Source organism: Ctenocephalides felis, unplaced genomic scaffold, assembly GCF_003426905.1.
Source record: "Ctenocephalides felis isolate EL2017-DRISC unplaced genomic scaffold, ASM342690v1 CF-g0.4_SCAFFOLD_03571, whole genome shotgun sequence".
Taxonomy (NCBI): Eukaryota; Metazoa; Arthropoda; class Insecta; order Siphonaptera; family Pulicidae; genus Ctenocephalides; species Ctenocephalides felis.
This window is the reverse complement of record NW_020539725.1, coordinates 52,653,091-52,668,437: the sequence shown is the minus strand read 5'-3', so window position 1 is coordinate 52,668,437 and position 15,347 is coordinate 52,653,091. Positions and strand designations below refer to the sequence as shown.

The following is a 15,347-nucleotide window of genomic DNA, read 5'->3' as shown; positions in this document are numbered from 1 at the left end:
AATTTTTAATTACTAAAATAGTTTTCTTTCTAAATTTTATAACTTGTTCCGTTTCATCCCATGAGACATCCAGGGGTAAATAATTTCAACGTCTTATTCTCAATTTTAAAGGGTTTTTATGAAATTATAGCCTTATTCAACCAATGCAAAATATTAATTTCATGGGTACATTTTTAAAAAGATAACACTGTATGTATATAACTTTGATCTGGTATTTCATCAGAAATAATTATCAGCAGAGTTAGAATAACTATTTATTTAACTTATGTCTTGTGAATTTTATTTCTTAATTAATTTATTTTTTATGTATTTACACTTTTGCCAGGGTGAAGGCTCAGATGGTCATTTTTACCTCACTCACATATAAGCTTTTATAGAGGTTATAAAAAAAAACTGTGGAGCTAACTTAAAAATAATATTCCATCTTATAAAATAGCTTATAAACGTATATTTTAAAATCATTTTAAAGTCTCGTAAACTAAACAAGAGTGTTAACAAGCAAAGAAACTAACAACGAGAGAAAATACTTTTATTATGGATTTTCAATCATTTTTTATCTCTTGATAGTATATATGGTAATATCGTAAAAATCAAGGTGATGACTGGTTGTACATCTTTTGCCTTCTACTTTCAAATATTGTTGTTAAAAAATTCTTTACTTTACTTGTTTTTGAGATATCAGTGATGGTTTTGTTTATACTCGGATCTTTAAGCCCCGCTCTACTTTATTGTAAAATACCTGTTGCTTTTTTAAATTTTATAGATAGTAATTGCATATTCAGAACAAACTAAAAAAATATAATTGCTTTAAAAATATTGAATAATTTTAATTAAATATTAAGCAGTATCGGAGTTTCTGTTCTATGTTACTGTTGAAATTTCCAAGTTTGACTTTTGTGCTTTATTGCACATTTTAATTTAAGACATATTTTGTGCAATGGATATTATTAAAATAATAAATAAAATTAAACATATTATGTAGTTAGATAATATATTAATTTTGTTAAATGAAGAAGCTAAATTTTGCAACATTCTCATAACATAATAAAGCGTAAATGTAAAAATTTAGTTTTTGTTCTTTACTTATACAATTTTATAAAACTGTAATAAATTATGAAAATGCATATGAATATTTTTTTATGTTCTCTACCATGTTGTAACTTTTTAGTAACGTTTTGGTACTTAAATAAAATAATTTTTCTCACACAACTTCCCGCAGTGTAAGTAAAAAATCTCTTAATTATACAAGGATGAAGAAGAAGATGCTCACACTGTATAAATTATAAATGGTCTTTTATAAAAGAAAATCATGCAGACACATTAAAAAAAATAAAGCAAAAAAAATCTCTATTGCTCTATTTTCATAATGCATATTACATGTTACTGCAATTATTTTTCGATTATTTCATATGACTACTAGCCTTTTCCCATATTTACTCGATCTCATTTCCTAACAGCTGTTAAGTTATTATGACATACTTACCTATTCAATATAAATTACCATAGGTAGCCTTATATGAAATGTCCTTACTTACATATAAAATAGAACAATAAATAAAAAAGTGTAATATTATAATTTTCTTATTGCACAAGTAGACAAGGTTATAATAATGAATAGTAAGGATAGCAGTTGCTCTATAGGCACCTGTAAAATCACATGATAGTAATCAGGTTACTCTAGAAACTAGATTTATACGAGTTTTGCATGAACAAGATTTATGAGAATATCGAGTTATAAATGAATGGCTATCGTGTTGCATTTGGTTTCGTATACCATTCATATTTTATGTGAAGTTCTTGTACAGAATTATGTTTCTTGAATTTTAGTTCTATATAAAAATATAAAGGTGAGAAATGTAATACACCAAAAGCGTCCTTCAAAATTTTTTTCTACTTTTCCATTACGTCTTCAATTCTTAATTTTGACTAAAAAGTTGTGACAATTATCTTGACCTTTTTATTTCAAATTGTACAATTTGAAAATTATTTAAGCAATCTTAAATGAAAAATTGACTTTTCATTGAACATTATCAGTCATGCTTAATGGTTAAAACTGGTTAAATTGTACACTTATTAATATTGTTACACTTATTAATAAAATATTATAAAATTTTCATAAAAATTTCGTAAAATTTTCGTAAAATTTTGTCTAGACGTAGACAAAAAAAAAATAGCAAATAAAACAGTAAATTAAGTTAAAAAAGCAATTATACAAGACATTAATCTTAAACATTTATTCCAACTCTGCAGCTAAATGTTTCTAACGAAATACCAGATCTAGGTTATATAAAGCGTTATCTCTATAAAAAATGTACCCATAAAATTTATAATTTGCATTGCTTGAATAATGTTGATACTATTCTGCTCAGAAACAAATCCCTTCAAAATTAAAAATAAAACATTGGATTTGATTGCCCCCTGACTCTTCGCCTATGGGGTAAAAAGAAACAGGTAATAAAATTTCAGAACAATAGTATGGAACACATTTCTATAATTAAGAATTAACTGAAAATATTCCTGAATATGGTTTGATGGTTGTTTGTTGTTGTGTTATGTGTAGTGATGTAGTTCATTTGATTTAGACAGTATGATTATCTAAATTCAAATTGAACCTTTGTGCCCCGCCCTATCTATGTCATACATTATTGATACCACGCGACTTAAGCATGCAATTTCCTTTTATCACTTATAAAAAATTGCAATATTATTGCATAATAAATAAAGTAATTAATTTCTAGATCATTATTTTGCAAATCATTTACCTCACTTACATAATTGCAAATAATCTATACTTTTTGCATTTCTATCTACATCGAATCACAGGATATTACAATTAAAACAGGTTCTTTGCCGAGTTGGTAATGATTGTAAAAATAATTGATAGCAATTAAAAACTAGAAATAAGTAATAAAAAACTAGTGTAAAATATTCAAAGATATTTATATATGCGAATAAATAACATAGTGCATATATATAAATATATACACCAATAATACATTGCATAATATACTTTCACTCTACTTCGCAGTGCTAATTCAATTAGATCCGCAGTAATTGTGCTATTAGTTAACAGCAACCCATTTTACCGAATACAAGATGATATAACTCTCATAATAATAATATTTATTAAACATGAAATTTTTAACAATAAGTGACGATCAAATGCTATAGGTACCTACCTTGTGTCAACATTTGTGGTATTTAGTGAACAGTCATTAAACTTTCTATCTTTGTTTATTTGTCGTGTATGTCATCTTTTAAACTCTCATATTTTCGCTTTTTCTTGAGATTAAGGATCATATGCATGTTTATCCTTTTAATATTATATAACTTTTTTAGCCTTGTTTTTATATTATTTTTTTTTTATAAAAATTACGTTCAATTTATATAAACTGATAATAGAGTTTTTCTTCATTATAAAATACCATGACGATTCTTATTCATTATCATAACTATTATTGCATTTGTCGGCATTATCTACATAATTTGCACTACTATTATATTTATATTTGATTTATATTGAAAGTTGTATTTTTCTCATATATTATAGTACAATTTTGCAAATATTACAAATCTGAAAAATAAGAGTAAATATAAAACATATTTTTAATGAATGCAGATTTTTTTTCATTTTTCTGTATTTTCAACTTTTAGATTTTAAAATATACCCATATACAGAGAAAAGTCAATTTCAAAGTCGTTTTATTCAAAACTTTTATATTGGAGTGTTTATAACTGTTGGCATGGAATTGTAATGAATTTTATCTAAATTTTCTGCTTGTTTAAATCAAAAATAGTGTTTTCATATGTAATTTGTGAGTTATTTGACAAAAACCAAAAAAAAAATGTCCCGAATTTTCTATTTATTGCTAAAGAATGAAAAGTCAAATTCAAAGTCATTTTGGTAATTATTTCTTCGGGTATACATTTCCAAGTTATCCAAAAAAATAAATTATAACAACAATAAAACTGGAATGTATCGATACAACAAAAGATAAAATTTGGAATATTATCAGTTTCCAAAATATATTAGTGTTCTAAACAAATTGATGTTCTCTGAAGAATTTATTTTTATAGCAATTTACTTCTTAATTTAATCCAAATATTATTTGGTGCGTAGATTTTTGACCATGACGCAGATAAAAATTCTGCTGGCAAAATTATTTTTTGTGTATTCAGCAATAAGAAAAATGTGCACCTACAGTAATTGTAGCATCACATGTTTAAAGGTTGTTGACCTAAAATTTGATAATCATAGGCAAATTTTTCATTTTAGCTATGATTGTCAAAATTTGGTGTTCAATGACATCATAGTATAATAAATGATACGCGATCAAAGAAGTAATTATTTCTTTTATTGACATAATATTTTCATATCTCAGTCAGAAAGAGGTGCCTGGTATAAAAAAATATGAAACAATTTATACATATCATTTATGAAACATATATACATATCATTTATGTCAACATATACATATCATTTTCAACTGCTTGGTATCAAGCTGGCCGAGGTTGAGATCGTACCCAGATCTAGTTGTGATAGCCCACGTTCTCCACTATGACGGGCTCTATCAATATTTATAAAAATAAGATTTTATATTTTATTATTACCAATTATTCTTGTGCGATACCTAATAAAGTAGTATGTAAAACCCATAGGAAATATTTCAAAAATTTTAAATAGTCATCACGATCTATTTATAAAACTTAAAAAAAAATCCTTTGCAAAAAGTTTAATGATTATATTTCCAAACAACAATAAAAAAGACGATCTACACCGCCCACGTCACGGAGTTTCGAAACATATAATTTGTGATCCAATTTCGAGCTATGCATAAAGATCGACAGCATCGTTTAAATCATTTCGAGTAACGAGATCTTGCGAGATCTTTTTGTTGACATCTATATTTATTCGATGCTGAACAATTTGCAATCTTTCTCAATGCGACAAGTTTCGCAAAATCACTTTATTGGGATCTGGGCTTCGAACTAGATCTCACGCGCTGCCATATGCAATATCATCTGGGAACATGGCCTTAAATTATACGGCATGCAATTAACATGGGTAAAACTACTATAAAGAAGTACCTGTAAAAAATCAGACTTTTATTTGTTTGATCCTGATGTTGGGAAATATGACAACGTTGGCAGATGGCTAATGAATAAAATACTAAAAATGTTAAAAATAACAGTCTCCAATGATTCAGTGCGATATGTCCAGAATTGAAGAAATACCATTTTTTTAGTCAATGAACTTTCTGCAAATATAAAGCTATCATAAAAGCCCAATGCAATGAACAAACTGTATATTCTATTACTGTACATTTCAACTAATCCAAAACCTCTTGTAATAGGTCAAACACGTTTCAAATCAATGTCAAATTGCTTTCCCACAATGGTAATTCTATCAATTCAAGCAATTCGAATAATTTCAGTTAAATTAATAATGATTCAGCGCATTCTGAGGAATTTCAATAACTCAGTACGAAAATATTTTTTAATTTTCATATACAAACACATACATGCAAATGTTGGAGATAAACATATGTAGGTTTAAAGATTTGACTTTGAAAAAAATTCTTCCAGTTGCCAATGAGTTGGTTTGACCGTGGCACGGACAACGTTATTTCGTAATATTACATATTTATGCGGAGTCGTGTGTTAGTGGCGATCGTGTACAGATTGACACGAACACAAACTTGAAGACAAAAGTCATTTTTAAATTTTAACAATATTCTATTTAGATCTAAGGTCGAATAATATGCTAAATTTAATATTATTATTATCAGTGCTTTCTTGTCCCCTGATTTGGCTTTCAAACAGCTGTACTTTCTTGTATAAGCCATCGATCACCCGCATATTTTTTGTTTGGATCCTTTCTGACCATCATACATCAAACGCTTCTAACTATAATAGTTTTCTAATAATTCATTGTTTTTTGTTATTTCTTTATATCTTCTCCAATCTTCAGCAATACCACATTTCTAAACTGTGCTGGTGAACTTTGGCGGTCTTTGAAACTGATAAAGTCCATGTAACCTCTTGAGGACTTATGCTGAAAATGTTACCTTTTTTGTAACAGTGGCGTTAGTACCCTTAATTTTATTTTTTTATTAAAACAATATAAAATATACTATATCGAAATTAAATATTATTTATATATGTGATTGCAATAAAGTGCTATGACCGCAAATCGGTGTGCTGGACTCTATTCGAGGGTTTGGTCAATTTGATTACCTGATTTTGGATATTTTCTCTATAACTACAAGCTTACATACATATATGTCTATCACATATATTCATAATTCAGTTATATATAATCCTAAAACTGAAGATAATCCTCGTTGATCGAGTAGAATTCATTTATCATTTTCTATTATGGGATGATTTATGTAGTATTTATTAAAATATTTAATAATATTTTCATAAAACTCATATATTTTTGTAAACATCAACTAAACATTTACTCATACAATTTATATATATACTAGCTGACCCGCAAACGTTGTTTTGCTAAGTAAGGTATATTCTAAACAATTTCTAGAGAATCAAAATTATCAATACTATAAGTGTATAAGGATGTGTTGTTTGAATGCTATATACAATGAGGTATTATAAAAACTATAAACCCCATTAGTTTGTCTATGTTTTGTCAATTCAATCAAACTGGAAGTTTTATACACTTTCTATAGAAATCATGGTATAATCCAATCCAAGTATTTTCTTGGTATTTCGACTTATTGATTACGTTTTAAGCTTTTCAGATTCTTTTGGATTCTGGATTTTGTGTATAATTGTAAATACTACTACTGAGCTTATACAAATTTTTCAAAATTCTGCGAGGAGAGATAGAAAATAAATTAGATATATCTGCTTTGACCTGCTTTTTGGAAAGTTTCAAGTAACATACCTTGAATTAAAGTAAATTTAATAAAAAGTATATTCTGAATTAGAATGAAAAACGGACTCTAAACTACCTCTCTGCCACCAATTACTGAGCCACAGCAACGCGTGGCCGGGCTAGCTAGTATTTTATATATATATATATATATAAATATACCTACTATCAATTAAACTGAAAATCGGGATAAAAAGTATCCTAAGTCCTTCTCCTGGCTCTAAACTACCTCCCTGCCAATTTTCATCTAAATCGGTTCAGCCGTTCGTGAGTTATAAGTGTTAGCACATAAAGCGATCCTCTTTTATATATATATATATATATATATATATATATATATAATTTTTTTCTTTGATTTTATTCCAAAAGTGCTTGGTTTGGTTTTATGTAAATAAATTCACAAACAACCTAAAACAATCACCATTCTCCAAAATGTGGCGATGAATAGTCTTAAATTGATTCCTGAGCATAAAAAATATTTCAACTCAAAAATAATTGGTAATAATAATAAATTTCTGTTTTATTTTTGGCAATTTTTTTATTAACTTTTAATTTTTATAGGTATAATTATATCCAATCAAAACACTGAAGAAACATATCGTTCACGAGAAATTCAATTAGTTTCTATATTCTTGGTTTTATATTTTGTGGATGACAATATAAACCAATTTTTTATACAATTTTTGCAGAATTTATAGAATAATGTGAATTTATATATACCTATAATAAAATAAAAATGAAATAATAAATAATTGTTTTTTATATTACAAATCCAATACACATTTAAAAAAATCCTTAGTTTGCTAGATAGCATGAAACTTATAAGTGGAATCATATAAAAACCAGTTACGTCCAGGCGATGTATTATTATTATCATATTATTTACATATAAGGTCTCTTAGAATCCTATAAACAGAAGACATATAATATTACATTTACATTAACCTCTACATTTATTTTTACTATAAACATATAAATGCACGATATCGCAATAAATAAGCTCTAATGTATCTAATAAAACAGACCACATTCTGCACTTATACTCTAATGATTTATTATTATTATCATTACAGGGTAAATCCAATGTTTATTGATGACAATGACCAAGAGATCAACATGAAGGACGTCGATCTCGACAAGGATCTCGCCAGATGTCCAATGATGAGAGAAAGATCCAATTCATCTGGTTATGGATCTTCCAATCATAGTGAGGGAATTTATAATGATGACTTCAAAGACAGGTATAAATATTGTAATTTAATGTTAATAAATTGATTATGAAATTACTACAATAATGAAACATAAACCATTAAAATATGATGGTTTTTAATGTCATTAGGACGTAATTAGATGCTAAGATTTACATCAAAACATCTTAGACTTTGATTAAGATATTCTAGTTTAGGGAATGCAATACCGGTATACCGGTATACTGAATTACCGGTAAACCGCCCGATTTTTCGGCGGTATTTTTAACGGCATTTACCCCAAAAATACCGGTATTTTCGGTATTTTCGGTATTTTTACATAAGCGCTATTTGATACATAATACACTGAAGTTTAAATTTTTCGGAACAAATTTATCTTTAAATTCCATAATCGCAAAAACAGCTATATCTTCAAGTGATTCTATAGGATAAACAAATGTCAAAATTTACAACAAAATGTAAACTGAGTATTTATTGCTTTACTAAGGGCTTCATATCGTGTTACAATAAATAGAATTGGTCTGATAGATAATGTTTGTTTCATCTTATGTAAAAATGTAACTGTTTTTTAAGTGATTTTTGCGCCAAAATATTTTATATCATACAGATTACCCCTCCGTAATCTTTATTTTTTCTAACTTTATACATAATAATTATGATAATTACTAAATATTTTTGCTTCTTATTATAATTATAAAATATTATTTTTCGACAAGGTTTCGAAGTTTGAAAATACTATAGAAGCATTACATTGTTTTAAATAACAATACTCAACAATCATAGTAGCTTATTATTTATCTCGACAAAGTATCTGATCTTAAATTAATGTAGAAACATTATTTTTTTAAAATATTGGAGATTATGCTAATTTGACACATCGGATACAGACAATACAGTTTATTATAATAATGTAATATGATCTTTTATGAGTTTTTAGTCTTTCTTACTCATAAGTTTGTTTTTGGTGAAAAGTTCTCAATATACTCGATAGTGAATTGTAGTTGTATATACATTCTTTTATATTTGTACTAGTAACTTTCAATTTTGTTTACGATTATTTAAGATAATAAAAATTCCGGTAATTTACCGGTATTCCGGTTTTTAAAATGAGAAATTGCCGAAATACCGGTATTGAAATTTTTCATCGGCATTGCATTCCCTATTCTAGTTCACCTTATTTTAAAACATTATATTATACTTATTGAATTTTATATGAAAAAAAAATACCATAACAGAAATCTAGTTCAACATACTTAAAACTTTAAATGATAAAAAAAATTGAGATAAGACTGAAAAATTGTCAAATATTTCATCATCTTTGAGAACTTTTCTGAATAAATATGAACTCAAATTGAATTTAATATGATTTTTTTGAAGAATCGATTTAAATATAATCCAATTACGTTGTATTCGAACTGAAAAAAATCAGGTCATTTCAATATGCATATAATAATCTCCTTTTTGTTGGAATGTATGATTTTCTTTAAAATTTTGCTTGAATAATTGAAATGAAAGTTAAATCAACTACTTGTACAATGTGTCCATTTTAAATAAAATAAATTTACTAATTATAAATATCCAATATCACGTTAACCAATTATAAATGTTGTGACCTATGTGAGTATTTAATTATATATAAAAATTGTAATAAAACAAATAATCGTGTTTTCACCGCGAAAAGATTATTTCATGTTAAAAAATTTTTATTTCTTTTTTAATAATTCAATCAAGAAAAACGAGTGGACTACAATAAAAGTTATGACATTGATTTCGTGACATTACAAAGTTTTATATCTTAATTTTTTAAATATAATTATGGTTCGACATTATTGCAATAAAAATATTATTAGAGCCATTCGTCAAGATTTAAAATCGATTACGAGAATTGCAATGAAATTAAAATGTAATTTATCATTATATGCCACAAATAGCCTTGTACAATTGTTGCTTGTTAATATTTAATAACTTTATACATGAACCTTGTTATTAGGGTGGTCCTTAATATGGACATTTTCGAATTTCCTTGCTCCCAAGGTCTCAAATGGTTCCAAATTGATAAAAAATAATTCTCTGAAAGTTTTAGCTCTTAATATTAACTTTTAGATAGTGCGCAATTCAATCAAATTTTGTATGGAAATAGAATGTAAAAAAAATTGAAAATTAAAAAAATAAAGTTTTAGGTATAATTTAGCGACAAATGAATTAAAAGTGAAAATTTGTGTTATTTTTTATTGAAAATTTGACGCACTGCAAAATTTTTGAAATTTTTTTCATGCTATTTCCATACAAAACATTGATTGAATTGCGCTCTATCTAAACGATAATATTAAGAGCTAAAACTTTCAGAGAATTGTTTTTTATCAATTTGGAACCATTTGAGCCCTTAAGAGCAAGGAAATTCGACAATGTCCATATTAAGGACCACCCTACTTGTTATACAAGATAAATAAGCTAATGTAGATATAATTGTGTTTTTTCTATATATGCATATAAAATACATTTTCCAGCCCTGTTCATTCCAACAATGCGACTCTGAGTGGTCCGCCTACCAAAAAACCAGATCAAATAACGACTAGTCCTTCTTTTCCAACAATTTCCCGGTCGCAATCTCGATGGACAGAAACGTTTAGAAGTGACTCGGAATATTATCATCAAATACCTTTAAGAGAACCTCAATTTAGCAATTCCACTGCCGATAATATTTCAAGTTCCAATGGAGAAGAGGCTGAAACATGTGATAATCAAGAAAATATAAAATCCCTGGATGAACGAAGTCCTGGTTCTCCAAAACCACGTCCTCGACTGAGTCTGCCCCAATCAAGAGTTCTAGGAAGTCTGGAAAATACTACGAATGTATTAAATAACAAAGAGAATGTATTTATCATATCCAAAGATTTAGAACATAGAGAACCAATTTTAAGGACTTCTCAACCTGTTTATCTGGCTCGAAATACACGAATCAGTGAATATCAAAATTATCCTATCTACGAGAACCCGATTGGTAAATCTGAGTGTTACCAAAGAGACGGAGGGTTTAGACAAAATCCTGAACTACTTTTGAGGAACCAACGGTTTCACAATCAGATCACAAAACCTCTCCAAGTAAACCGTGATAGTCCACAAAATTTTACACCTAGAAATCGGGATCTCTATCCTGGTGGAAGATACCGACGTGAATCTAGGGCATCATCTTTGTCTTCTGGATCTGTCACTTCATCCTCTGGCCAAGGAACTTTGTCAACAATTCCTGAAGGCAAACTTCTTACTGAAGACTATCAATGTTTTGGTGATGTTTTAAGCAGGAAGAATAATTTGGAGAGCGCTTCGGTTGCTGAGAATTCTGAATGTGATAGTAAGGATAATTTCGAGGTTTTGAAGCATACTTCTGAAGTACAAAATGGACACCATCAAGGATTTGCCATACCCAGGTAAATGAATCTGAAAAACTAAACTTATTAACTTCCCGTAGGGCAAGATATAGTACTCGCAAAAAATGGAAAATGAAAATTTATATTTATCTTTACGTTTCAAAGGTTTTATCTTAGAAAAAATGGATGTAATTGTGTGTGTGCGGATACAAATTTTCGTCGACGATTTCGGGAACACCGATCGGTTGATCATTCAAATAACATTCGATTCGTATATATAAGGAGACGTGCTGATTAGTTTTTGGCGAAGACAGGTCTAGCCGTTCCGAAGATACGGGGCAAAAAGTGCCAAAAACGGTAACTCTGTTTTTAGGAGAACAGAGCATCTAATTTTAATAATTCAAAAATCATTTTACTTGTATTGACAAGATGAAGAACTGATTTGAACTGAATTTTTGGCAAGGCAGGACTTGCGATTATGGACTCTCAATAAAAATAAGTTAAATAAATATCATTTGGCGGTCAAAAATGTTTATTGGACATATGTTCATCAAATTATCAGATATTTTTTAGGGATTTTTTAGAGTTTGAGAGTACACATTGTACACATTTTGTGTAAATTTTTTTGGGTTCCGTAGCAAAATTTTTAATTACGGTGCGGGAAGTTCCAGCAATTTGCCTCAAGCCACGATGCCATGCACCCCACTAGTTTTTTGTTCAAATGGGTTCCATTTTTTTTTTATAAATCACAAATATTTTTTACAGATATTACGTGATAATTAACGCTATGAATAATATTTATTTATTCAAAAAAACAACAAAAATGGAAATTTGTATCCCATATTATATATTTGTCTTACATAAGTTTTGCATAGTAAAAACAGCACTAACTTTATGATTGATTTGACTTTAAGAGCTATGTTTTCACAGGATTTCTATTGGCATTTTCTCGGAGAAGTTTGTTAAGCAACCAGAAAATTTCTATTTAAAATTAATATATATGTATATATATATATATATATATATATATATATATATATTATTATATGAATGAGCACAAATACACCAACAACTTCTGAATCTATTGGAATATAAGTGCATGTCCAGAATCGTGTTAAAAGAATGTTAACGTTAATAACATATTCCAAGGTGTGATTTAGTTTTTGTTATAATGTGCACTTTCTTTTTCAATTCATTTTCTAATTCCAAATAGCAATTTCATTTTGTTTTTGCCTTTTTCCCATTTCATGATGCACTCAGCTATTGCAAAATGAGACCTTCATCGGTTCTAATATTTCATTATCTCTGAAAATTGCATTCACTTAAATTAATACATAAAAAACTTAATCATTTTTATTGATTTTCATATTGTCGCGTTAATTCTCTAGATTTCTATTTGCACATTCAGAATGAAAATGAATCACGAAATAATAATAAAATCAGACTAATTTGTAATGCGTCAAACTATTGATAATAAAAACTGCGTTTCTTGTATAAATTATATTAATTTAATATAAAGGACAGCCGTTAGACACGCTAAAAAGCGTGATGTTTTTAAGTAATTGAAATTCCACATTTTTATAGGTAATAATTTGTTAAGAAAGTTACAAATAAACATACATAGTTGCATGTTGCATCTAGACACTCGTGTTTTTCTCGGTCGTAATTTACAAACTAACGGTTCAGAAATGAATAAAATATTGATATTTGTTTGGATCTTCAAGTTATTTTTTGCATATCTTTACGTTTTAAAGGTTTTTGAACATTTTGGCATACCTTAGAAAAAATAGATATATGTGTGTATGTGTGTGTACGCTTGGATACAATTTTTCGTCGATGATTTCGGGCGCACGAATCAACCGATTTGAATGATTTAAGAAACATTCGATTCCTATTGATGAGAAGACGTGCTGATTAGTTTTTGGTGAAGACAAGTCCAGCCGTTTCGAAGATACGGACAAAAAGTGTCAATAACGGTAATTCAGTTTTTGAGAGAACGGAGTACCAAATTTGAATGATTCAAAAAACATTTTACTTGTATTGATGAAATGAAAAATTGGTAAAAATTTTGGTAAGGCAGGTCTAGCGGTTTCGGAGATACAGAGGAAAAAGTGAAAAAAAATGATATTTGGCGGTTAAAAATTATTGTTAGAAATATGCATTTTAAATATGTGGACTAATTTTGTTACAATTTTTTTGGCTTCCGTACCAAGAGTGTTAATTTTTAAAGTTTACTTATAAGGTTCAAATAAATTTCAAAATCTTCAGATTTTTTTTTCAAAATTTTTAAGTATATATATATATATATATATATATATATATATATACATAAATTTTAAATTTATAATTCAGTTTAAAAATGTATATATTTCATATGCATTATTTTACTCGTAAGAAATATATCCTCAGGTGGATTTGCTCGGCTTCTCTTTAATGTAAACATTTTCAAGTGTTTTGAGCGATAAGACAGTAATAGTAATATTAATTTTGTTTTTGAAAGTATGTAAAACACTTGTAATTAATCATTGATCAATATTTATTGATTATTAATTTTTTTTTTTTTGCTCTAATATTTAATTCTGGTACGGGAAGTTCCAGCAATTTTCCATAAGGCACGATGCCATGCAGTTTGAACAGTAATTAGGACTTGGTTTCTATAAGCATTTTTAATGATAATTTTAACTCAACTATAGCACTTATTAGAAAACAACCCTATGGCTGTTTTATCTATTTATTACCTTTTATGTTAGAAGGCAACCCATCAGTTGCTCTTCCTAATAGTGATGATATATTTTAACTTAATACAACAATGTCAAGTAGGTCTATTTTATTTCTCAGTACTGTTTGATATCAGGTTGTCCAAAACGTAGATGTTAACCCAGGGCCAATGATTTAAAGCACGATGCTTTTTGGCTTCATTAAGAAGCTTGCAAATGCTTTAAATGTATTTTCAGAATAATTAAAGAAAAAATGAGTCATATTTTGAGTCTGTAAAACCGTTTTCTAGAAAAAATAATTTATCAGATTTAATGTTTTTCAAAGGCAATGTACAAGGATTTTTTAAGTCTGACTGTTGCTACTCAAATCGAAAAATTTTGCACAATATCTCATTAATTTTAATTTATGATAATAAATTTAAATTGTGTATCCCCCAGACCAGTGTGGCCTCCCATGGATCGAATCATCTTAGCTCGAAGGAAGTATGACGGTTGGGATTCCGACTCCAACCTCACCCATCATCCAGATCCGGCTCATTTCGACTCAAAAATGAGTCGACACGATTCTAATAACCGGAGGAATTCCAATTTCGAAATTGACTTGAATCTAGATCCAAGATTTCAGGATCAGGAAGATGACGGAATTGGAAATGAAGACGAAATCATAGACGGTAGAGGAAGTTCTACTATTGGTGACAGACGTGAACCAAGTGATGATAATAAAAGCAAATGTCGTTGCGATGCTTCAAGGATGCTAGTCAAACTTTCACAAGTAATATAAATGATTAATATATTCTCAATATAGTAATAATTTAATTGATTTGGTAATTGATGAGGAAATTGAGCATGTTATGAATACAAAAACTCAAATTTAAAAATTTTACGGCATCGTGATGAATTTTATCATTAATCATCTGACTATCCAAACTATGACAACTTTGGAAACTTTTAAAATAATATAGTTTGAAACTTTTAAAACGGGTATGAGAGATACATAATTTGAAGTAAACTATTGCAGTAGTACTTCAGCTATGATATGTTATTTATTATACACTAGTGGTATATTTCAAAAAAAATTTAGTATAGGAAGTTGTGACATGAGAAAATGAATCAGAAATCAGAATTATTCCTGATATTAAACTATTATTCCTGATGA

General features: G+C 28.0%; 1 protein-coding gene across 1 annotated transcript in view; it reads left to right on the top strand.

The window, feature by feature from the left end:
- Positions 1-15,347, top strand: part of LOC113386239 — a 73,759-nt gene that overhangs the window by 35,142 nt on the left and 23,270 nt on the right. Inside the window, exons 4-6 of the mRNA XM_026624030.1 lie at positions 7,972-8,139; positions 10,614-11,534; positions 14,630-14,963. Of these exons, the coding sequence (XP_026479815.1) occupies positions 7,972-8,139; positions 10,614-11,534; positions 14,630-14,963 (1,423 nt within the window). The remainder of the gene's footprint in view (positions 1-7,971; positions 8,140-10,613; positions 11,535-14,629; positions 14,964-15,347) is intronic.